The sequence below is a fragment of the Micromys minutus genome, assembly GCF_963924665.1.
Source record: "Micromys minutus genome assembly, chromosome: 18".
Taxonomy (NCBI): Eukaryota; Metazoa; Chordata; class Mammalia; order Rodentia; family Muridae; genus Micromys; species Micromys minutus.
This window is the reverse complement of record NC_137953.1, coordinates 40,808,872-40,832,475: the sequence shown is the minus strand read 5'-3', so window position 1 is coordinate 40,832,475 and position 23,604 is coordinate 40,808,872. Positions and strand designations below refer to the sequence as shown.

At 42.1% G+C, this 23,604-nt stretch overlaps 1 protein-coding gene across 4 annotated transcripts in view; it reads left to right on the top strand.

The window, feature by feature from the left end:
• The window catches only part of UBN2 (ubinuclein 2), a 76,449-nt gene extending 57,042 nt beyond the window's left edge, over nucleotides 1–19,407 (top strand). For 3 of the 4 annotated variants that reach the window (XM_080932335.1, XM_080932337.1, XM_080932334.1), the window contains one exon: nucleotides 1,772–11,300. In XM_080932335.1, coding sequence (XP_080788461.1) covers nucleotides 1,772–1,821 — 50 coding nt within the window. In that variant the 3' untranslated portion in view covers nucleotides 1,822–11,300. Of the gene's footprint in view, nucleotides 1–1,771; nucleotides 11,301–19,345 lie in introns of those variants that run through there. The other variant, XM_080932336.1, reaches the window with a different exon arrangement.
• The last annotated feature ends 4,197 nt before the right edge of the window (nucleotides 19,408–23,604 follow it).

Below are 23,604 nucleotides of genomic sequence, written 5' to 3'. Positions count from 1 at the left end.
GTGCTCTGCTGATTGGTGTGAATGTGACCACCAACAAGGGTGTAGACAAATAGGATTCTTGTTACACAAAAGACTCAAGCCCTATGTAAACTAATTTCCTATCTGGTCAACACCACTCTCCCAAAACAAGAAAAGAAACACTAAGTATTTTCCAGGTGACTAAAAAACTGTAAGTTTAAAGCTGTTATTCAAAAAGTACAATATAAGGCCTTGAACTTGAGTTGGGTGTGGTTGAAAAGCTTCAGCATCACTTCTCTTGCTCCACATGGAAAACAACACAAAAAAGCTTTGAGTAGATATCCTATGGGAATCTAATAAAAAATAAATTAAAAGAGTTTCATTTTGTAAACAGGTGATAGTAAGAGCCCATTACTGTTTATTCTCTTAATCTTATCTAAAACAGAGGCCAAACAGGGGCTTTTTTTTGGTTTGGTTGGCTGCTTGTTGCTTGGTTTGGTTTGTGTGTTGAAACGCTCTCACTGTGTAGACCTGGCTGGCCTGACGTGCTTTGTGGACCACAGCAGCCTTGCCCTCCTTGCATGCTGTGTGCCACCATACATGGATGGCACAGATAATAATAAACATCTCAACTTTGCAGTCTCTACCCAGCTTTGCCATTGTAATATAAAACAACCACAACGACTTATAAACAAGCAAGTAGATTTGACTTCCAATATAAAACTATATTTACAAAAACATATGTGGCCAGACTTGGCCATGGGCCATTCTGCACCAAACTCTGCTATAAAGAATTTCACAGTCCAGTTAATGGGATTGCTTTATTTTGGTAGTTAAATTATTTAGATAATTAAACATTACTTTAAACAAAATCATATCTTAATAGTACCTTACCATTTTAATAATTTGCTTATACCATAGATTTCTCTCTTCAAACATATTGTGAATTAAAATAGCCCTGTTATGTAGTAGAACTATTAGTTTAACTTTGAAATCATTAACATAATCATTAACATTGATACAGAGTTTCTTACAAAACAGTCTCTGTGTCTTTGTTTTTAATGTTTTTTAAGATACTTGGATATGCCATGAGTGGATATGACCATATATGACCATGCGACTCAGGATTCCTCTTCTTGTGGAAAAGTTTCCTTCCTTTGTCATTTTCTCATAGGCCTGGCTTCTCTTTGAGTCTCTGTTTTTCTTACTAGGGTTCTGAAAACTGAGATTATTCTGTTGGTGCTCTAGGTTGTTGGGTTTCGCTCTTGCCTGGGGAACCCCATCTTCTCTTCCTCCAATGTTTTTTTAAGTGTTTGGCTGAGAGTTACACAGAACAGTTACACATTTTCTGCTAACAGTGACATGCAGCAGCACTGGCAGATGCCCAGCAGCAGACTAGGACCTAAACAAAAACATAGCTGCACTTTTTGTACCACCAATGTGCTGTGTTCACAATACTTGGGAATAATCACATATGGCAAAATATTAAATTCCACTTACCAGAAAACAAAAATGACCTAGTCTTCCAAAGAAATCAAAAGATGGAGTAGGTCCCTTTAAGATCTGATTTCTTTAGAACCCAGCACTGAACATGGTTAGGAGGTAAATAAATGGTCCACACCTGCTGAGATAGGTTTCACCGAGTTTTCAGTCACTGCCGTTCTGCCTGTTATGTTTAATCAGCCTGTCATACCATCGCCGTATGCGGTAAAGGTTGTCTTTTCACAGTAAACTGAATCTTCTTGCTTTTGCTTTTGCTTTTTTTTTTTTTAACAATATGCAGAACATATCAATTTAATGTTTCTTTTCTCAGATGGAGGCCAAAGTAAAGGGGACACTAAGTTACCACGGAAACCTCAGTGACTTTCCAGCAAGCGAAAGAGGACCCACTTGGTTGGATGGCGGACCGACCTAATGAGAAGTCTTGGTGGTCACAGGGCTGCTGTTTCTGTCGATGTTTACATTCTTGTCCCAAGCACTGTGGTGAGGAGAAAAAGAAAGAAAATGTTACTTGAGCAAAGTCAGTGCAGGAGGAAGAAATGCTTCTGTGCAAAATTAGTGACCCTTGGTCTTTTAAAATCAAAGTTCCCATGTTAACCTACTTAAAACAGACTCAGCTGTCAAACCCACAGAAGTATCCATTTGACTTTATTAAAAAAAGAAAAGAAAAAAAATGGGGGAGAAGGAAGGAAGTTAAGAGGATTTGGGTAAATGGCCATCCATCCTGGGGGTTAGATCTGAACACTCTACGTATAAGTGCATCATAAAAGCAGCTAAAAGTAGAATCACCCAGTTTGAGGAGAGTCAGTCATGCCTATTCAGTGGACAGATTGGCCACGATCAGCTGCATGATGCTCTCCAGGCAGTAGCCGAAGAGTACTGTGCCCTCAAATGTCCTGAGCAAACTTGAATCTTCTCCAGTATGTAGCAGTTCCCCGTGCAAGTCAGCGGACTGAAGATGCTTCAGCAGAGTTGCTGTAACAGTGATATATAGTACTATAGCTTCTAGATTTTTAAAGTCAGGAAAACGAGCCTGTGCTCTTAAGAGACAAAATGTAGATAATCCCCTTTTTATAAAAGGGTCAGTTTTACCCTCCATTCAGAAGTAAGGACTGAACTCCTTTCCGCGGGTGACTTGTCATCTGGTATTGACTGGTTAATATTTATTTCTAGTCCTGATGCACAGAAGTGACTGCTCGAATTTTCTCTTGACGTGGGTCTTTGTTGTTGGGCTGCTGCTTTGCTGCTCGTCTCCCTTGCAGCCTGCCAAGAACTGCAAATGCCCAGTTCCCTCCCTGCACAGTGCTCTCTCACTAGTGGTACTTTAGGTGACTAGAGTGTGCACAACATCTGTTTCTTCATGGGTCAAACAGATAGCATATGTATAATAGCATACTGTTTTCATTCTGAAGTGGTATTTTTAAAGAGATGAGTTCCAGTAGGAATACAGATGTGCACCAGGGATGACCTTTTGTAACTATCACAATGAAGCTTTAGGACCTATATCCAGCGTAGTATGTTTTGAGCATTTGGAATCTTGAAAAGTTTTACTAGGATTTACTCAGAATGTTAATATTCAAGTCAGCCTGCAGATGATACGATTCTTTAATTCTGGTTACCATACAGGAATAGAGGCAGTGGAGGGAAAGCACAGTCCTCTTGGGATACATTTCATTTTATTTTGCTGCAGCTATATATGTGGTGTCCCTTGAATTATAAACTTCTGAGTATTTTCAGATTATCCAAGAATAAGCTCTGAGTGATATAACTTTAGTTTATATATGGTTTATACACTAGCCTGGTAATAACAAGATTGCTTTTATAGTCTCATTACATATTACTGCGTATCATTAAGTTTATTCAGATAAGAGTGTTAACCAGACTCCATTTTTCTTTGATAAGCAAAAGTCCCAGGAAGCCTGTAGGACTATAATAACCAACCACAGACCTGCTCCAATTTTTATGCCTATAATTTGACTTCAAAGTCTCAATGGCATGCTTAATAGCAAAAAGTCAATGAATAATTGAAAGCTTTAGTTCCAAGAACTCGTTACAGTAAGGAAAGATGATTGTTTAGAACTGTTGATGCTGGGTATGATGGCTTGTGCTTGTAATCCCAGCATTGAGGAAGCTGTGGCAGGAAGATCTCAGGTTTGAGGCCAGCCTGGAGTATTTAGCAGCAAGTCCCAGGCTAGTTTGTACTGGGCTAACAATGAGACCCTGTTATGAGGGAAAGAATCATTGGTATAATTTCTTGACTGCAGAAATTTACTTTACCAATAAAACAAATATGGAAGCTATGGAAGCCCCAGTAGATATTTTGGAAAGATACAGAGATATTGCAGAGAGGTTTGACTTGAATTTAGCATGTTAAAGTTCATTTAAAAGGCCTCTTAGAGAAACTTGCTCAGCTCTTGGCTCACACCAGCACCGGTAACATCTTTTCACAGTCCTGCTCATACTTTGTGGGTTGCTGCGCTGGGGTGTCTGTTGAGGAAGGCAGCCTTGTGCTTTATCTACCGAGAGAAGTCCGTGTGTATTAGTGTCTCTTCTTGCTGATACTTGTTTTTTGTGTATTTGCGTGTGCGCGCGCACACACACACACACACATATTCATATAAATCAATCACTATTAAAAGTCAAAGAATACTTGTAGGTTCTTAAATCTATCAATTCTGAACCATGCTATATGAAGACCCTTATGGTTCTTTACCATCATAGGAAAAAAACAAAATTTGTAATTTCTCTTTCCTATGTCATTTTATAAAATTACCCTGGGCTCTGAGAATATAATTGTAAAGTTCCTGTCGATCTTGATTCCTTAAGGACTGCTGCCAGATCCCCACTCCAGCAACCTTTTCATGTTACACAAATAAATCAGAGTCCTTTCTAAATGTAAATACATTTCTTTCTATATCATAACATTGAAAATGGTGTCCATACTTTATGGTTACCTGTCTTTACAGTTTTTATTACTAAACAAGCATATAAGTTGGTTATTTTTTAACAGAGACTTGCGATTCATACTGTATTTTTGCACTTAAAGTCAAATTATGTTATTTTTAAAATGGTGAGTAACTGGAAAGGATATCTGTAGAGCAATGTGTGTCTCACTAAAGAACGTTAGCAACATCCAAATGCAGAAGTAAATCAGCACACTTAGTTAGGTCCCACTCAATGGGGTACTTGATTCAGGAAGATTAAACTGTTTCCAACTGTCTTATATTTGAAATTGCCTTCACTGATGTATAAGCTGTTACTGTACATACAAGGTGATCCTCAGTATTCACAAGCAATAACAGTCAGCAGAGCTGCCCTCGGGCAGCAGTGCTGGATCGCAGCTGGAGACTGTTTGGGAGCAGTGTCAAGCTCATTCGGAGCCTCAAATAAATGCAAGCAATAATTTCTATTAAAATTAAATTATAATTCTTCTCATGCTTCTGAGAACAAAGAATGAGAAATCATGATTTTAAAATAATCTGGAGAAAAAAAAATTGGGGAAAAGAAGCCAAGTTAATCTATAACAAAGTCCTGATACTTTGAAGAAATCAAGAAGATTCAATTAGTACATTCTTTCATGCCCACCACCCCTTTGATGGATGTTATTAGCCCAAATTATATCGTTTTGTGTCATAGACACCAAATAAGGCTTATTTGGGTCCCAGCATTGGGGAAAGAACCGGGCATACACCTGTATGAAGACTGTGGGTTTGACACCTGCTTGGAAACAGCTTATTGAAAGTGATCTTAATCTAGGATATTTTTTTCCCAAAGCAGATCTAAATTGTTTACTATGCAGAGATGGAAAGGGTAGGCACCCCTATTCTCTCTCCTCTGGTTACCCTCTCCCACAGCCCTTCCCACCTCTACTTGGTTCAAGACTTTGTGAAGTGAACATTCTACTGTTATTGCGACTGCCATTGGTTATGAGAACTCTGTCCTTTGGGAACGTCTCTAGAACTCATTGTCTGTCCTACTTGCTGCTACATTTGGAAGATGAACCTTGCCTGTGTCGGTTGACTTTAACTGCTTTATTTGTAGGAGATTTTGTCATGTCCTTTGACCCCTGTGTAGAAGAACTAGGGTACTTTATTTTAGGAGTGTACTATAAAGCACACTGGTCCTTGTATTGTTAATATTATATAGGTTTTGAATTTGTTTCCTTTGTTGGCTTTTGTTTTGTTTTATTTTTCAAATTGAAAATAGAAGAAAGAAAGTCTATAATCCAGACCAGACTTGAGAACTGCCCTGTGCTTCAGCACGGTGCTTCTGCTGACCCACGTTCTCTGAGGGCACTTTTACTTCTGTTGTGCATGTGCGATGTATTGTTTGGTTTTGCTTTGGGGTGCTTTTGGTTTTGTAAAAACAAAACAGAGAAAAGTACAGTAGTAGATAAATGATCACAAACATGTTATGCAATTTTATTTTATAAAGTTTTAAGGGAAAAGTTTAACTCATTGTAAATAAGTTTTTATTGCTGGTAAAATGCTTATATTACTCCTCTAAACCATGCTCAATTCAGGCCTTTGTCTTTGTTAAGTGCCTTTTATTTCTTTCTTTTTCTCCCTCTTTTGAAACTTTCAGACACCCTCAAGTACAAACTGATTAAGTCAAGGGATTCAGGAGAAAAAATCTGAGACTTGCCAAAATCATGTCATGTGATAGCTCTCTTCCTTCTGCTGTGTGTGGGCACAAGTATGAGATGCGTAGTGTGCATGAGACCAGGACAGCTGTTCCATGGCAATCTTTCTAAGCACTGCCCTTTTGACATTTCAGAACTTCTGCCTTGTTTATTCCATTGCTTTTTATTGATTCAGATGGGCAGATTGGGAAATAGTCTTTGCAAATGATGCTGACTTCCCTTTCTGAATATCTGTAGAAGTAAGTGTGTGTGTGTGTGTGTGTGTATGTGTGTGTGTATATATATATATATATGACACATGTGTTGGTTATTGCGAACATAATAAACTCAGTGGACTCATCACTGACTGTTTCTGGATGTGGTCCACTTCTCTGTACCCCTCAAATCTTGCAGAAGCAGTGCATGAGAAAGCATCAGAATAACAGGAGTGGTGTCTGACACTCATGTCAATATTAAAAGATGTTTTCTTCTGGAAAACGGTCTTGAAATTATATAGCTGAAATGTCAGTAAACTTAGATTTTTCAGACAATAAAGAAACACTCATATAATCTGAACATACTTGAGAAATTTTCAGTCTGTGTATTGTCAGATGATCAGATTTTGCTCTGATTCCATGATTGTCTTTCTTGAGCAAAATAACACAATTTTCAGTATCTAAGACTTAAGGGTTTTGTTTTGTTCTGTTCTGTTTTAGATGTGACATGTTGAAAGAGACTAAGTTGAACTGATCCTCTGTATATCTACAAAGGACCCCCTTTTAAGTAAAATATTAGTTGGAAAAGGAGACTTGCGGCTAAAAGAAGAGTTTCCTGGTAGCAAAGCCGTTGTCAGCCAGCTTAGGATCAGTAGTGAGTGTTAATTCCTAAACTACTTTATCTAGGGGGAAGTCAAGTAACCTTCGTGCCTCAGAGTACCCATGAGACAGTTGGGTATAATAATAATCACCTACCTCCCAGGGATATCAGAGACTTTACTATTTCAAAATATTTTGTTTTTCTAAAAACATTCTATATAATTATAGTATTATCTTCTTGCAGAGGTTGAAAAAACAAATGTTTTCCTTATAGTGGATATAAAGAGCACCCTATGGTCTTTAAGTTAAAAAAAGAAATCACTGGAATTTTAATTTAGATGTATATTTGATATTTAAATGTACCATATTTGTCGTGTGGTATAATTATTAGTTTCAGATTAAATCAAAGGGGGATGAACACTAAGTTTCTAACTACCAAGATTTTTTTTAAAGCTTTTGTGGTGTTACTACTTGTGTGATGTTTGCAAAGGTTGTGAAAGTAAGTTAGATAAAGCTTGAATTATGAATAAATGATCCTGAAGGTTTATAGCCTCCCTTGTCTACCTTCTGAATCTAATTTCCTTGCAATGTTTGCCTGGTAATGGAAAACTAATCTTTACCTTTCTAAGAGTAAATCAGACCCTGCATACTACCCCTGCATCAGTAGGAATTATCCACTTTGCCCTGGGGTAGTGTGGGCCAACACCTGGGCAGCTGTACATCCTTTTAATTCTGTGTCTCATGCTTCTTCAGTCAGAGCCTCAGCTGCTCAGATGTAGGAAAATAGGAGGAGGAGACAGGATCCATTCCCTGTCTAGGGCAGAGGTAAAGATGGTCAGGATAGAAGGAAATATGGTCTCCCTCGTCCCAGGAGGAAATTAGGATCATTTCTCTCATCTTCCATTCATGCACGCTAAGTAGTAATGCATAACATTTTTCTCTATACAGCAGTAACAGCAGGGACAAATGGATGCCACAGTTCGTGTTAGGACTGAATATTGTATGTGAGAGAGTGTGTATGGGGAGTTTAAATTACAGTGCATCTTCAGGGTCAGAAAGGGAGTGGAGTGTGGGGTGCTGAGAAACTAGTGAGGAAGGAGGCAGCACTAGGCTGAACCATCCAGCACATCTGGGCTGATCCAGAACTGGCTCAGACCTAGTCATTCTCTAGTTCATTTTCTAAAATCACTTTGGGGGTTTTTGTTGAATTTTTTTCTCTCCAGTAGCCTCTGAATATCAGCTATGCAGATAAGCACAGGCTTCATTTTCCATAGCACATTTCTTACTTATTCTTCAATAACATGTCAAGATTTCAACTCAAAGTAATAAGATTTAGGGTTTTTGATGAATGTGTGTTTTCTCTGGGGAAGAGTAACAGAAGCCTGCCCTCAACTGTGAACTTTACATAAAATGCTAGCTTCAGATCCTTTTGTCCATGCAGACCTAGAGTTGATGTTGTGGAATGTTTGAGCTTTTATGATAAAGTCATCTCAGTGTGATGCTGAGAAGTTTAGATTGGTGTTCAGGTTGACAGAGCTGCAAACTTGCCTTGGGCTCTGATTAAAAACTGCTTTGAATATTAATGTGGAATTTTTCTTCATTTCTTCAGTCTTTAGTCTTGCCTTTGGTGTGAGCTCTTAAGCTACCACTTGCTCCACTACTTAGAAGCTGCCTGTTGTTAGATCTAGGGAGAAAAGGAAAATTCACATCTACTTCTCTGCCATCTGCCATCTGCTCTCAGGGGGAGTTTACATCTTAGTGGAGTACACAAGCATAGATTATCTCTAGAGTGTAGTGGAAATTCCTTTGGCTGGCCTGATGCCAAGTGACACTTTTCTTATGCACACTCAAAGTACCGTTTGATTTAAAGTGGCTATTTGTGATCTCCTTATGTTGTGATGCTTCTACCTGTCTTCCTATATATTTCCATTTCATAGCAGTTAGAATTCAAACTTTGTATACTTTTTACACTGCTACCCAGACTAGTCAGTGACACGTTCTGAAATCTTTATGGTACAAATTAGGTTTCTATACATATTTCAGAACTTGGGGGTCACAGATGACTAGGATTTTTTTTTCTCTTTTCATTTATATTAAAAAATACATTTCATAGGCTGAGAGTGTATCTCAGTAGGGGAACTCTTGCCTAGCGTGTGCATAGGCTGGAGGTCCATACACAGCTTACATAATTTGCTAATACCAGTATCTTCCAAGATTCTTCATAAAAAATGCAGATCTTCATTAAGGCTCAGAAAGTTTGCCTTGCCTGTTGCCACCCCTCCCCTACAACAGAGCTCTTTTGTCAAGGTCTGAGCAAGCCAGATCATTGGATTCGTAGTCCCAATTTTAGGTTCCACAGAAAAATCATTATTGCCCCCCACTTTGCTACAGTATTGGTTTTTTGCTAAGTCTGGTTGTTAGATGCTTGTTACTAGAGCTCTGGTTGGAATACAGTTAAGATTATTTACCTGAGACAACATGAGAGTCAGCTCCATCTGTCTTCAAAGTCCGAGTGAGTGCGTGCGTGCGTATGTGTGTGTGTGTGTGTTTAAAATTTCACAACCATATTGTATTTTCTGTACTTGCAACCATAGACTTTCCTCCTGTTTTGCTTACCTCTACTGTTTACAGAAACATTCCCTATCAGAAAATTCACTGGCAAAATTACCAAGGATTTGCCCAATTTTGGCTAGTAACATAAATATATTTTTGTCAGTTGACAAAGGTATTTATTTTAAATAGAAAGTTGAGCCAACTTTGGTCAGCTTTCTTGACATTTTGGCTTTGACTCCATAATAGATTGTAGGTACACTTTGTCATCTAACCATCAGGGCCCTCTCCCTGCAAAGATGGGTTTTCCTCCCACACAGCTTTCAGGAAAGAGAGTTAATGCTTTGCAAGTGACCTATTGTCAGTGGTCTTTGAAAGACTGTCTTACTCTAGAAAATGCTGGTGTGCTAAACTGTCCTTGGAGAAAAGTGTGCTAGTTTGACCCTCCCCATGGAGTCTCTTATCTTGTTAAGCATGTCAGTCTTCAAAGAGAGGAAGAGAAATCTCTGGCTGGTGAATTTCATGCCCCAAATAATGAACTTAAGTCTAACCAAGGTGACTAAAGAGATGGGTGTTTTCTCTCTCTACTTGTGAGCAAGGTTTATTTATGATTGTAAGATTTACCATGGAAATGCAGACCTGTTTGCTGTAACTGGAAAACAGAGTCTGAATTTTAGTCTGGTTAAGCACAGATTTTTAGCCCTATGGTAAAAGTTTAGGTAAACAGAGACTTTTGTTTAGTAGCAGAAGGAAAAACAGTTATTTATACAATGAGTGTCCACCCTGCAAAGCCATTTCCCATCAGGGAAAGAGCTCCTCCTTAGTCACTGCCACCCTACACAGATGCTACCATGTTTGCAAGCCAGTCTCCAAGGAAGGAGCCTGAGGAGTTGGTGGTCCTTTAGGGGAAAGGCCCTAATACTGTGTGCGTCTGCTTGTAGGAAGGTGTGTTTGCTAACTTGAAGGAATATATGCTGTACTTCAAATAAGTGTGTGACTTAATACTTTGGGATTTTTTTTTTCCCCTCTAAAACTGGACCTGAACACAGCTTTGAGTTGGTATTTGTAATAATCTCAGGACCTGAAAGATTGTAGCATTTAGTGTGTCTTAAAAATTATGTACTGTACCAGCCATGGAGTTTTGTAAATATACCTGTCTCCCTTTTTTGTATTATTTTAGTAAACAATAAATAAATAAATAAATTTAATAAAAGGGGGTGGTGATGATGTGTGTATGTTTGTGTGAGTGTGTTTGTGTGTGTACATGTTTAAGGCTCTTTTGAGACAAACTGGTGCTTGTTGAATTTCTAGTTCAGCTCAGCAGGAATATGGACAAATTGCTGCTATTGACCCTGCAGTGACAAGGAGGAGGAGGTCCTTCATTCTGCCCTCCTGGGGTCCATACAGTACTGGCAAACTGGAAGTCAGGAGCTAAACTCTCCTACATCCATATTGCCTTTGTGTTCTTGGCCTAGTTCCAGCGTTCTTTGAACTCTGGCATTAAAGCTCCCACGTTTTGAGGATTCCTGGTTTTAGAGCTCTTATAACTTTCCTAAGAGGCAAAAAAGAGGCAGATTGAAATAAATAAAAAGCAACGAAAGAGCCTGACATTTCATAGGACCACTGGTGAATTTTGGATATTTCCAAACATGCATCTGAGAACTCGTACTCCTCAGTGCAGGGGCTTCTGTGTTTATTGTGCTTTGTGACAGCCTTGTTCATATTCCAGGTGTAGCTAGCAAACCCATTTTGAAATGAGAGCCTTATTTGATTCAGTACAGATGTTTCCTGTCAGTCCTCCATGACAGGACCTCTCACATGAGTGATTTTTTTTTCTTTTTGTATATGTTAAGTGTTTGTTGTATTAAATAAAGAGGAATGTAAATATCACTCTTGTGTCTCTTGTGTTATTGGGTTAACTTAGGCTAAAATGTTCCACTGTCAGCAGAGTTTGAGGGTCTTATGCTGTACCTGGCACAGTAAAATAAAAGAAAGGCACAGCCTGCTCATGTATTCCTAAACAAAATGCAGACACCACCAAATGTGATGGTATGTGTAAAAAGAATTCTTCAAACTTGCTTTGCCACCAAACATTTGAGTTCTGTTCTGGAACAACACAGGAGGGCTCTGGGGAGTAGAGAAAGCTTGTGGTGGCCCTCCAAGCCACTGGTAGTCAGGAAGCCATGACGGTTAGGTGTACTGGGAGGTATGTGGAGGCTCACTAGATCCTTCCTATAGGCAGCATGCTGAATGATTCGCATCTACACGTAGAAAATACAAACGGCATAGACGCCCAAAACAGGAAGAGTCGTTTTGAGTCCTTGTTCTCGTTTTTTTCCCCCTTTGCAGTGTAAGAGTGTCTTGTCCTGGAGCTAAGACTAAGAATTTCAAACAGGATCAGCCATTTAAAGACAGGTGTGTCTGAGTTCTCTCTGTGACCTATGCTAGCCTTGAACTTGTAATCCTACCTCAAACTCCTGAATGCTAGATTTCGGCCGTATATCAGTGCTCCCGGCAGGATCTTGGTTCATCACGTACTTTGTATATGGAAATGGAATGCAGAGCACTGTTTTTTGAAGAAAAGTCATCCAGGGAATTAGAAGGTTTCAGAATAAGCTAAGGGTTTAAAGAGTTAAGCAATGACTAGGTAAGACTGATACTGTCATGTAGAGCTCAGTGAGGACCAGGTGTAGAAGAAGCTGTTACTGGGTGTGGAAAACTAAAAATGTGGGAAAGCAAACCTTCAATGATAGCAGAGTTAAAGAGGCTGAGTTGGGGACACAATGGTCTACACAGTGAATTTCAGGCCAGCCTGGGCTACATAGTGTGACCCTGTCATTTCAAAAAAGAGAGAAGAAACCAGTTTTATTCTTCACCATGGGGGCAACAAAATGGAAAGTGGCTAAGGAAGAGTGTGCTTGGTGGAATTTCATGCAAGATTTAACAAATTGTTGCTGAAGATACTTTGCTTTTATAAATCCTCAGGGTGGGAGTGGGCGAAGGTTTGGGTCCAAGTGAGTGGCTAGCATTACAGTGGGATGCAGCCTAACATTAAAATTGGCTCTGTAAATCAGTTAACACTTCATAGCATTTCTTAAAGCAACCCAAAGCTGAGCATGCCACTGTCTGCCTGCAATCTCACCTCTTGGGAGATGGACAGGGGCTCAGGTCATTCTCCGCTGTGTCATGAGCATAAAATCAGGTCCTTGTCAGAAAGAGTGGTGTTCCGTTGTAGGAGAGATCCTATGCTTTTCAAGGATGATAGCAGCCGCCTCCTCTCCAGGTGTATATACTAGTACTCGTTGTCTTCTCAAAAGCCTGTGTCTCCACCACATGTGCCTTGATGTGGGCAATCCCTTCCTGTTTGTACTACTGTTCTGTGTTCTGCTGTGTGTCCCTTCACTGACTCCCCACTATTACTAGTAGGGTGGCACGTGTGAAGGAGAACAAGTTCTCATTAGGACAGACTTGCGTTCACGTGGCTCCACTATAAAAGTCTCACCTAATATGTGTTCTTGCCTATTTCTCCCCCATTGAGTGTCTGAGCTAGAGACATGCAGACAGTACTAGCAGAGTGCCTAGCACATACCAACGGCAGCCGCCACAGTTAGCTTCTAAAACATAAATGAAGCAGTCTTGTAAACTGCTGTGATCACTGCTTAGCATACGGGAACGGCTAAAACACAGTTCAAATGCTTCCATCGCAGGCGTCGGGAACTCCTGACTTACAGAGTAAGGGGAACCTTCTTGTGTGCCTCGCAGTCTTTCAAAGTTACCCTGGTTCTGGAGTTTTATCTAGTGGTCGCTAAAGTTCATCTCTTCACCAGGAGCCTACCTGCTGCTGGCTTCAGGCTTTTGCTTCATAGCCAATTAGCTACTGCAGTTCCAAAATATTTGTAAACGTGTATAGCTGATAATGTGTCAGTTCTAAAGCATCCGCTTTGATTATACACTTTGTCCCTCTGTCCATCCTTTGGTCCATCCTACACTGCCCAGTCCTACCCTGTCCTGATGTGTTCCCTTGTTTGTGCATCCTGGTAAGTAGCGTTACTTTGTATACACTCAGATTTCATGTATACTATTGATACTAAGCTATAGGTTTCCTGCCTCTTCTGTTGGGTTATCATGGTTCTACTTACTTGTATGCTTACATGGTCTGTTGCGTCATTTACATACTAAGTGTGTTTCCTGCCCTACTGTAAACTGCTCATCCCCTAGAGGTGGGAACCCTCGTTTGTCTTTAGTTCCTTATTACCACAGAAAAACAAAAACAAACAAAGGCCCTAGTTAGTCTCCCCTTGTGGAAATTGCTCGTTGGTCCTTGCTTCTCACTTGCTCTCTGTCCTCACTGTGGACACTCCTCTTGTTAGTCTCGGACGTCACACCCATTCCCTGCCTTTTAACGTTGTGTCTGGCATTCTTTACTCAACAGGAATCTTGCTTTTTAATAGTCCAACTTAGCAAGGATGGCACTGAACACTCAGAAGGCTGAAGCAGGATTGTGAGTTTTGAGACCAACCTGAGCTACATGGAAGGGGCTGTGGGAGAGATGAATGAGAGTACTTAGGTGTTTTCCAGGGGTTCTTTGGAACATGCTTTCCTATCCTAGACGACAGATTCCCTCCTCTTCTCCTCAGAGACTTAGCTCACCTTTCTCTTCCGTTGCACTCTGGCACTTTCCTGAAGTCACCCAGTAAATCCTCCCCTAGCATTCACGGTGCCAGTCTTGTCCACCTCCCTGCCCCTGAGCTCTGCCCTCAGCATGGGACTGTGTACTTCTGCACCAGCACTGTGCTGCCTGCTGCTCCTGTGGGCCACTGCCCCAGTTCTCTGTCCACCGGTGTTGATGGAGCTAATTGTGGATTTTTATTGTCATAAAAATTTCACGTTGTGTGGGGCTGGCAAGGTGGCTTGGTGGTTATGGACACTTGTTCATGCAGAGGACACAGCTGCCCCCTACTGGTAGCTCATAACCACCCATAACTCCAGCCACAGGGAATCCAGTTCCCTCTTCTTACCGTGGTGGGCACTTGACACGGACATGGTGCACAGACATACATGCAAGTAAAACCTCATACTCATCGCCTATCTACAGAAAAATGGAATAAATCTTTTTTTAAAAAAAAATTAATTCACAGAGCTGGAGAGATGGCTCAGTAGTTAAGAGCACTGACTGCTCTTCCAGAGGTCCTGAGTTCAAATCCCCAGCAACCACGTGGTGGCTCACAACCATCTGTAATGAGATCTGATGCCCTCTTCTGGTGTGTCTGAAGTCAGCTACAGTGTACTTAGACTTAATAAATAAATCTTTAAAAAAAGTTAATTCACATTGCACTTGGCATGAATAGCATCTGCCTTTAATCCCAGCACTCCAGTGGCAAAGGCAGGTGGATCATTCTTAAGTTCAAGGTCAGCCTGGTGTAAATGAGTTCCAAGATAACCAGAAGTATATAGTTAGTCAGTCAGTCCCTCTCTCCCTCTCATTGCATTAAAAACTTAAGCTGAGGTAGGGAGTTGGCTTAGAAGTTAAGAGCACTGGTGTGATTCAGCTCCCACACAACTCATGACCATCTGTAACTCCAGTCCCTGGGTCTCTTTGGGGAATCAGGTACACATCCATGGTGCCCAGATATACGTGAGGCAAAACACTTATACATATAAGAAAAATGGTTTAAGCTTGTATTGGTTACTTTTCTATTGCTAGGAAGAGACTGACAAAGGCAACTGTTTTTTTGTTTGTTTCTGTTTTGTTCTTTCAATCACCTAAGTGGTGGCTTGCTTACAGTGTCAGAGATAGTCCATTATTGTAGGGAGCACAAAAGCACACGGGCAGACAGGTCACTGGAGTACTAGCTCAAAGCTCACATCTAATCCACAGGCACAAGGCAGAGAGTAAGAGACTTGCCCTGGTGTTGATTTTTAAAACCTCAAAACCCACCCCAAGTGACACCACCACAAGGCTACCCTACCACCACAAGGCTACCCTTCCTATCCTTCTCAGAACTGTTCCAGCTAAGAACCAAACATTCAAAAACATTCAAAATGGCCTATGGGGGCCATTTTCATTCAAACCACCACCAAGTTGAAATTTCTATTTAGATGGAACTTGTGGAGCAGTTTTAGAATAGAAGACAAGTATCTGTGGTTTATTAATTTATTAAAATAGTTTTTGCCTTCTGTGCTCTCTACTTTTCTCTGTAGTGGTCTTACAGACTGTCATTTTGATATCCAGTGGCTTGACATTTTCACAAAAATATCTAGTCTGTTTTATGGACTTTTGTTACTTGTGTTGAGGAATGTTATTAGCCAAGCGGGGTCACACACTCCTGTAACCCTAGAACTCAAAGGGATCTTGAGTTTGAGCTCAACCTTATCCACACAGTGAAACTGTCAACTGTCAAGAGCTTCAGTGGGGAGGAGGGCCGAGAGGAAGGAGTATTAGGGGCTGGAGAAATGACTTGGCACTTAGGGTCTTCCCGAGGTTTGATTCCCAGCACCCGCAGGGCAACTGGGAGCCATCTGCCACTCCAGTCCCAGGGAGTTCGGTGCCCTCTTGGATTCCCTGGTTGCCTGGCAAGCATATGGTACACAGACATATACACTTGAAATAATTCTAATGAAGTAAATTTCTTTACTTTTCTTGTTAAAGTAGCATTAGATTTGAGGGTGACAGGATGGAATTCTCTGACTGGAAAGAGAAAGCCATGGAGCACAGGCTGAAACACTGATGTTTTCTCACACTCCTGATGGTTGAGATGCTGTGCTCAGCTTACCGCTGGCTCCTGTCCGTGTTCTACTCTCGTCCTCCCTCGCGCGCTGTTCCCCAGCTCTCATCTGAATGCTGCAGATGTGAACAAGGCACCTTATTTACGGTTGCCCTTTCCTTTCTCTGGGTCCTCTTTGCTCTTCCTTTTCTTTCTCACCTTTTCCCCTTCTTTTCTGCTGTGCCCAGATGGGGCCCAGCATTCTGCTGGTGGTGGCATTGGAGATTGAACCCAGAACCTCCCCTATGGAAAGCATGAACCAGCCTCCCAAGCTACATCCTGGCACTGAGCTTTCTATTCTAATAGCTCCTGTTGTTATTTTATTAGACAATAAAACAGTGGAAGTGTCATTTTTCCCAAACTGGGGTTCTGTATTCAACGTAGGGCTTGGGACAAACTTTAGCAAGCACTGTACCAGCAAACTGCCGGCTTTACCTCCTTAGTTCAGTGCTGTGCTGTGACTCTTGCCCTCTGGAGCGGCGTGCGCGATGCCTGCCACGCTGCTGAGCAGTGGTCAGGCTAGCATTTACATCCCTAACAGTCACATTAGAACCGTTAGAGTGAAATTCTCTATACTGCGGTGCATGTTTGAGTTCCATCGTGTACTTTAGACCTGTGCCGTTATGCCCGGTTACAGTATGGGTTAAGGTATTTGTAAACTTGGGGTTGCTAGGGAATGTAGATCATCATATGCTCATGTTGAATCATTTCAAATGTTTTCTCATATATCCCTAGCAATACTCACAAAATGCTTAGACATATTCTCATAGTGCCCTTTATTTGTATAACCTTTTGTATCTTTTTTTTTCAGTTTCACACTCCATTTTGTTTATGTACAACTTCTCCCTGTTATTCAGTCTTGTTATTTCTCCTACTAATTTTTCAAAGAACTCTGTCAGTGGGCATATGGTCATGGTAGTTATATCTTTTAAAAATATTTTATGTGTATGAGTGTTTTCCCCCATTGTATATATGTGCAGCACATGTATGTGTGTATGTATACATACACGCACACATATGTATATATGTATGTATTTATGTATGTATGTCAGAAGATGTCATATGCCCTGGAATTGGGGCTCCAGAAGGCATGAGCTCTGGAGGCATGAGGTCCTCTGCTCTTAGCTGATGATCCCCTCTCCAGTCCATAGTTTCTATTTTTTAATTGTATATAACCTTTCCTCACAGGTACAAAGTGCCATCTCATTTCCCTTTCCATGTGCTTATTAAGTAGTATACTAAGTATACCGTAGTAGTATATCTCTAATTTATTTTAAAAGTATGTATTGCAGGAAAGTTTCTAGATGGGCTTCCCTAGTCTCCCGTTTAACTAACTGTCGGACTGAATAGAATTGCTACTTTTCATTTATCACTTAAAGTATAATTTCATCGTTTCCCTTCCCTCCCTGGTGCTTCTGCTTGGAAAACTAATGTCATTTTAATGCTTTGCTCGTTTTGATGCTCTCAGACTTCACTGCCTTGTCCGAGGTTAGGTCTTCCTGCTCTTTGGTGCTCCTGGAGACCTGTGAGTTGGTGCTGCTTTTTGTTAGTCTTTAGGATTTATTCTCCTAACGACGTTTTCTTTTTTGCTGAGACTTTGTTTTTCTTTCCACCCATACTGTCCATGTCTTTTTCTTTCCTTCTTGCTTCTGAAGTTTCTGAGACAGGGTGTCACATAGCGAGGCTGGCCTCGAGCTTGAGATGAAGCTGAAACTGGCTTTGATTTTAGCACTGGGACTACAGCGATCACAGGTGTGCACCACACCTTGAAGATCAAACAAAACAGAGGTGCTGTGCCTTGGAGGCGGAATCTCTTCCAGCTCAGCTCTACCCCAGCCTGTGTGCTCACTCCTAACCTATTTTCTTGTTGTGAATATACTCTGAATCCAACTGGTGGTTTTAATCTGGGTTTATCAGCTTCTTAGCTGATGATATCTAGTCAGAGATGAGGCCAAGGTCTCAAAGACCAGCAAGTCATCTGAGAGCACTAGACCTGTCCCAGAGTAAAGCACAGGTGCCACCTTGGTTCCTAACCAATCTGATTGTTCTGTACTGTTCTGTGTAACTTCAGAATGTGCACTGCCATGCTCCTAGGTTATTCTGTAGATATCTCTACCTATTGGAATTCCTCTGAGTCCTGGGTTTAATGTGTTTTGTTGCTGTCTTGGTATTATTTCAATATATGTTTGTGCACCACTTGCATGTTTTACTCTTCAGAGGCCGGAAGAGTGTGTCATAGCCCATTACAGATGTTTTTGAGCCACCACATGGTGCTGGGAATTAAACCCCAGTCCTTTGGAAGGACAGGCAGTGCTCTTAAGTGCTGAACCATATCTTCACCCTTGAAGTATGTTATAATTTTTTGAGACAAGTCTCTCTATGGAGTTCTGGCTATTCAGGAACTTACTATGTAGACCAAGCTGACCTTGAACTCACAGAAGTTCTTCTGCCTCTGCTAGGATTAAAGGTCTATACCACCATGCCTGGCTAACATGTATTATTTTTTAAAAAATATCTGAGTTTGCATTTTCCAGGCTCTAGGGACATTACTAACCCAAGACCTCTCTAAACTAATTTTAGCTCAGGATGTTGGGACCACATAGAATGAATTTTAACATATGTGAATGATTAATTCCCATAAGGACTCTCGTGGGAGGACCCCTACCCTGTCACTCACCCAGACTTTGCCAGAGATGAAAGGGGGTCTGTTTGGATATTTTTTCATTCTTTGTAAGAAGGTCACTCCTCCAGCCCCAGCATTCTTTGTGGATCTGTGACCTGCCCCCCCTCCTATGCTAGTCTGAGGCCTTTGTTCCCCTTGACTTTCTAGAAGCGAGTTGGCATGCACAATCTAGCCCTCCCTCTGATGTCAGGGGAAATGCTGCAGCGGGGTCTCTGGCCTGTCCCTCTTCCTTCTGACCACTTTTCCACTTGTTTCAGCTATATCAGGCCTCAGAAAAGTGATTTATATGTTAATGTTTTCACAAACACTTTAAGGTGCTTTTATTGACATAAATCTCTACACACCTAATTGTACATTTGTGAAAATTGTGTATCTCCTGTATTTTTATTGAAATACCCAGGTAAAAATACAATATATAAATAGTTAATAGTTCTGTTTAACTATCTCCACACAGCCCGGTTCATAAGGCGAACTGTTGTGTGCCACCTCTGGTCCATCAGATAACCTACTTCAAGAACAGGCGTTCCGTAAGAAAGGAAGATTAACCGGGGTAACCATGGTAACCCCACTTACTAAAATGGGGCTCTTTGTGTGTCAGTTTCACCAGAGACACCAAAGGCTGAGAACGAGAGAATAGGTGTCCTTCTCAGTTCTAAAGGGAGGAGCTGGATGGCCAGCCGTGCAGCCTGTGCTAAGAGACCTGCAGCCCTTAGCTCCGAGTCCAGAAGGACCACTAGCATCTACCTCTGGGCTGTACCATGGACCAGGAGAAGATTTCTCTGACAGCAGCTCCTCTTCATCTCAGACCCTGTGAGGGGCCTTCCAGAGGACCATACAACCAGCACAACTCAGTCTGAGAGACTGAAGAGATTGGTACCAGACTTGCTCTTAAAAGTCTTCAGATAGACAGTTGGTGGCCAAAACCCTTAGGAGACATCTGTTTATGGAATCGCTGGCATTTTCAGAACCTCCATGTGCCTCACAGAGGAAGAGAGACCAATTTGACCATGTTCAAGAAGAAATCCTTAGGAGTCTTTGAATTCAGTTCCCAATACTGCTGGGGCGGGGGTGGGGTGGGTAGCAGGGTGCAGTAAGGAGAGTACTCGGAGGGACAGGGATGGCCTGTAAGAGAAGTGCTGACGAATGGAAGCCCAGGCACACGTCCTAGCATGCAACCGAGAAGGCCCCGTTAGGGCTAGAGACTGTGACGCATCTGCACCCCTGTGAGAAAGTGCAACAGGAAGCAACATCCTAAATCTGTCACTAGTAGTGACACTCAGCCAGTGTCCAACTCTAAAACCCAAGGGAAGCCTGGTCTCTGCTGGCCTGGCACAGAAGCTAGCAAACAGGGAGGAGGGCAGTGAGAAACAGGAAGGCTGCTGACCCCCGGCCCTTCTGCCACACACCTCCTAGCTGGCCCAGCAAAGTTTCCAGTGGCACAACTCTCGATATTTTGATTTGACAATGTGTGAAATGATACCTAGAAAAAGAGACTTAAACACACACACACACACACACACAAAATGTAACCTGTGTGTTCCCCAGAAGAGCCTGCTAAAACCATAAATTTCATCTGGGTGTAGGAAAGATGTCTGCACCAGATTTGTGGGAGCACTCATGAGGAATGGAGATGCTCTCTGCTGTTCTTGTGCTGTTCAGAAGAAGGTGTAAAGCTGCATCTTTGAAGCCCATGAAACCAGCTTGGCTGTGGCCTAGGACACCTCAGCAGACAGGAAAACTTCTCATCCAGTAAAGCTCTGTGTTTTAATGTGATGCAGATTGAACTTTCTCAGAACCAAAGATGGTCTAGCATCTGTCTCCTGGAAGAGCTGTGGGAACTGCCTCTGGTTTATAGTAGGAGAGGACTGAATCAGCTTGGAGGTTCCTGGTGGCCAAAGGGAAAAGAGACGGCGTTGATAGTCACATTTTCTTCTGATTACAGTGTGCTGCGATTTAAATGCTACAGGATGTTATCAACAGAGTGGTTCTGATCAAAAGTAAGATGTTAGCTGGGCATGATGGCACATGCCTTACCATGGAGCCTAAGGCAAGAGAATCCCCATTTGTTTGAGGCCAGTCTGGCCTACAAAGTGAGCTCCAGGCCAGCGTGTCTGGAAAAAAATGTATTTGAAGAGTTAGACATTTCAGTAAGTGTAGAAAGCAGGATGTGGTGGGAAATAGGCATGGACCGCCTCCCTTCCAGAGAGCTGGTAGTGGCGGGAGTGACTCACCTGTTTGTTTCCCTTTGACAAAATCCTGCTCTCCACCCACGTGGGGCAGGGCACCTGCTCTTCGCCCACAGGGAGGGGGCGGGGTGGGGGGCAGGGGCTGTCAGGAGGGCCCTGTGGAGCAGCAGTTCAATAGTGTGGGAACCAGCCTTCAAGGTTCTGGGTGTGCTTTTTTCCTGCCAGTGCTCTCAAGCAAAGGCTCGGGTAGGAGGGAAAAGTGTCACTGCGCTCAGTGACCGTGGAGGCTAAGATAGACAACATTCTTTACTAGCTTCCTAACCACTGAGCTCGACTACAGGAATCGCACACTGCTGCCCTAGGCACCAGACTCAACCCAGCTCTGTGCTCTGAAGTGCTGCGAGACACAAACAGCCCCAAACTCCTAACTGCAGCCTCTAGTGCCCCCACACGCAGCTGATGCCTGTAACAGAGCTCTACAGTGCTTTCTTGTTTTCGCGTTGAACCTTGACTGACCCAGCTACCTAGCTGATGCACGGAAAGAAAGAAATGTATTTCTTGGGTCTCTTTAAGTTAAAGGTGATTTTTTTAAAAGCTATGGGATATTAACTGTCATTTTAAAAGAAATATGCTATGAGGAAAAACTTAACAATGGATGCTTAGAAGTGTTTAGGACTGTCATTTCTATTGTCCAAAATAATGTGATAAACTGATTTTTCAAAATACTGAAAATATTGAATTACATTGTTTTCAATAAAATAATCTTTACTGAGAAATTAGGAGTTTTTACTGTTAACAAATAAAAAGTATTTTCGAAATACTGTTTACCTTTGAAAATATCTCATTTCTGCTCTAAAAATGATTTACAATATCCATACTAAAGTGGTTCGGTACTTACTACATGCCTGTAATTTAAAAATACAAGTAGCTGCAGAAGAGGATACAAGATCCTGAAAGTCTAGGGCTCGCCACCGGGGGGCGCTTGTGAGCAGACGTCACAGTTGAAGAAAGCTGGTATGTGCATCTGTCTACTACTCCCATTTACACTGTGTGTGAGTGTGTGCCAGGGGTGTGGATGCCCACAGAAGCCAGAGAAGATGACAGATTCCCCTGGAGCTGCAGCTTCCTGCCCTGTGGGGACTCAGTGTGGGAAGAGCAGGAGGCGAAGCCCTCTCTCCAGACCCCACACTCTTTATTTTAATATTTATTTATTGATTTAATGTGAGTACACTGTAGCTGTCTTCAGACACACCAGAAGAGGGCACCAGACCACATTCCAGATGGTTGTGAGCCACCATGTGGTCGCTGGGATTTGACCTTCTAAAGAGCAGTCAGTGCTCTTAACCACTGAGCCACCTCTCCAGCCCTCCCCACACTCTTGCATGCATAGCCAGGTAGAGACTCTGCCAGGATTGCACACAATAAGGGGGAGACCTCCATGGCCCATTTCTCTAGTTTGAGGGTATAAGAGGCTGGTGTTCCAGAACCCCCTTGTACAGCGCTAGATGGGCAGCATGCATGTCGGTTCGCCACACGGGGCAAGTCGAGGAAGACCTTGCTACTTGTACCAACAGACTCGTCTATAAAGCAACTCTTTTTGGAAGAAGGGGCAGAAAGACTAAGAGCTAGAGCTGTAAGACCATGTCCCTATCACGCCAGAGGCTATGCCGATACGGCTTTGCCAACAGAACTGCCTAGACATGAGCTGAACATGGACTAAGTAAAACATGCCGGGGGGGGGGGGGGACCACAAGGCCTCTGCCCTCTGCAAAGAATCACGGGAAACTAAGGAAAGCTCAGACAGAAAGAGAGTCTTCCCCGGGGAGGGGCACACCAGTTATCCAAAATCAAATGGTCAGCTCTGAAAGTAACATGCAGACTGAGCAGGTTGTACTTAGGAATAGACAGACAGACAGATCAGTAATGAAAAAGAGGCCATGAGCTGGGGAGGCAGAGGCTGTTGGGTCTCTTGGTTTACAGACTGATTCCAGGACAGTTAAAGCTTCACAGAGAAAAGTCTGTCTTTGGGCTGGAGAGATAGATGGCTCAGTGGTTAAGAGCACCGACTGCTCTTCCAGAGGCCCTGAGTTCAAATCCCAGCCCTCACATGGGGGCTGTAATGAGATCTAATGCCCTCTTCTGGTGTGTCTGAAGACAGCAAAAACAAAATAAACAAAAAGAGGCTGTGAGTTTGAAAGAGCTAGGAGGGGTATATGGGAGGATTTGGAGAGAAAGAAGTGTATATAATTTCAAAAACAGCAATTTCAAAATGTATGGCATTGTCCTTGACACACATGGCTGAAAACATGCAAGATGTTTTCACCTCCCACAGGGAGCATTGTCTCTGTGCTCGACATTTTTTTAAAAAGATTTGTTATATTTTTTATATATAAGTTCACTATCACTGTCTTCAGACACACCAGAAGAGGGCATCAGAACCCTTTACAGATGGTTGTGAGTCACCACGTGGTTGCTGGGATTTGAACTCAGGACCTCTGGAAGAGCAGCCAGTGCTCTTAACCACTGA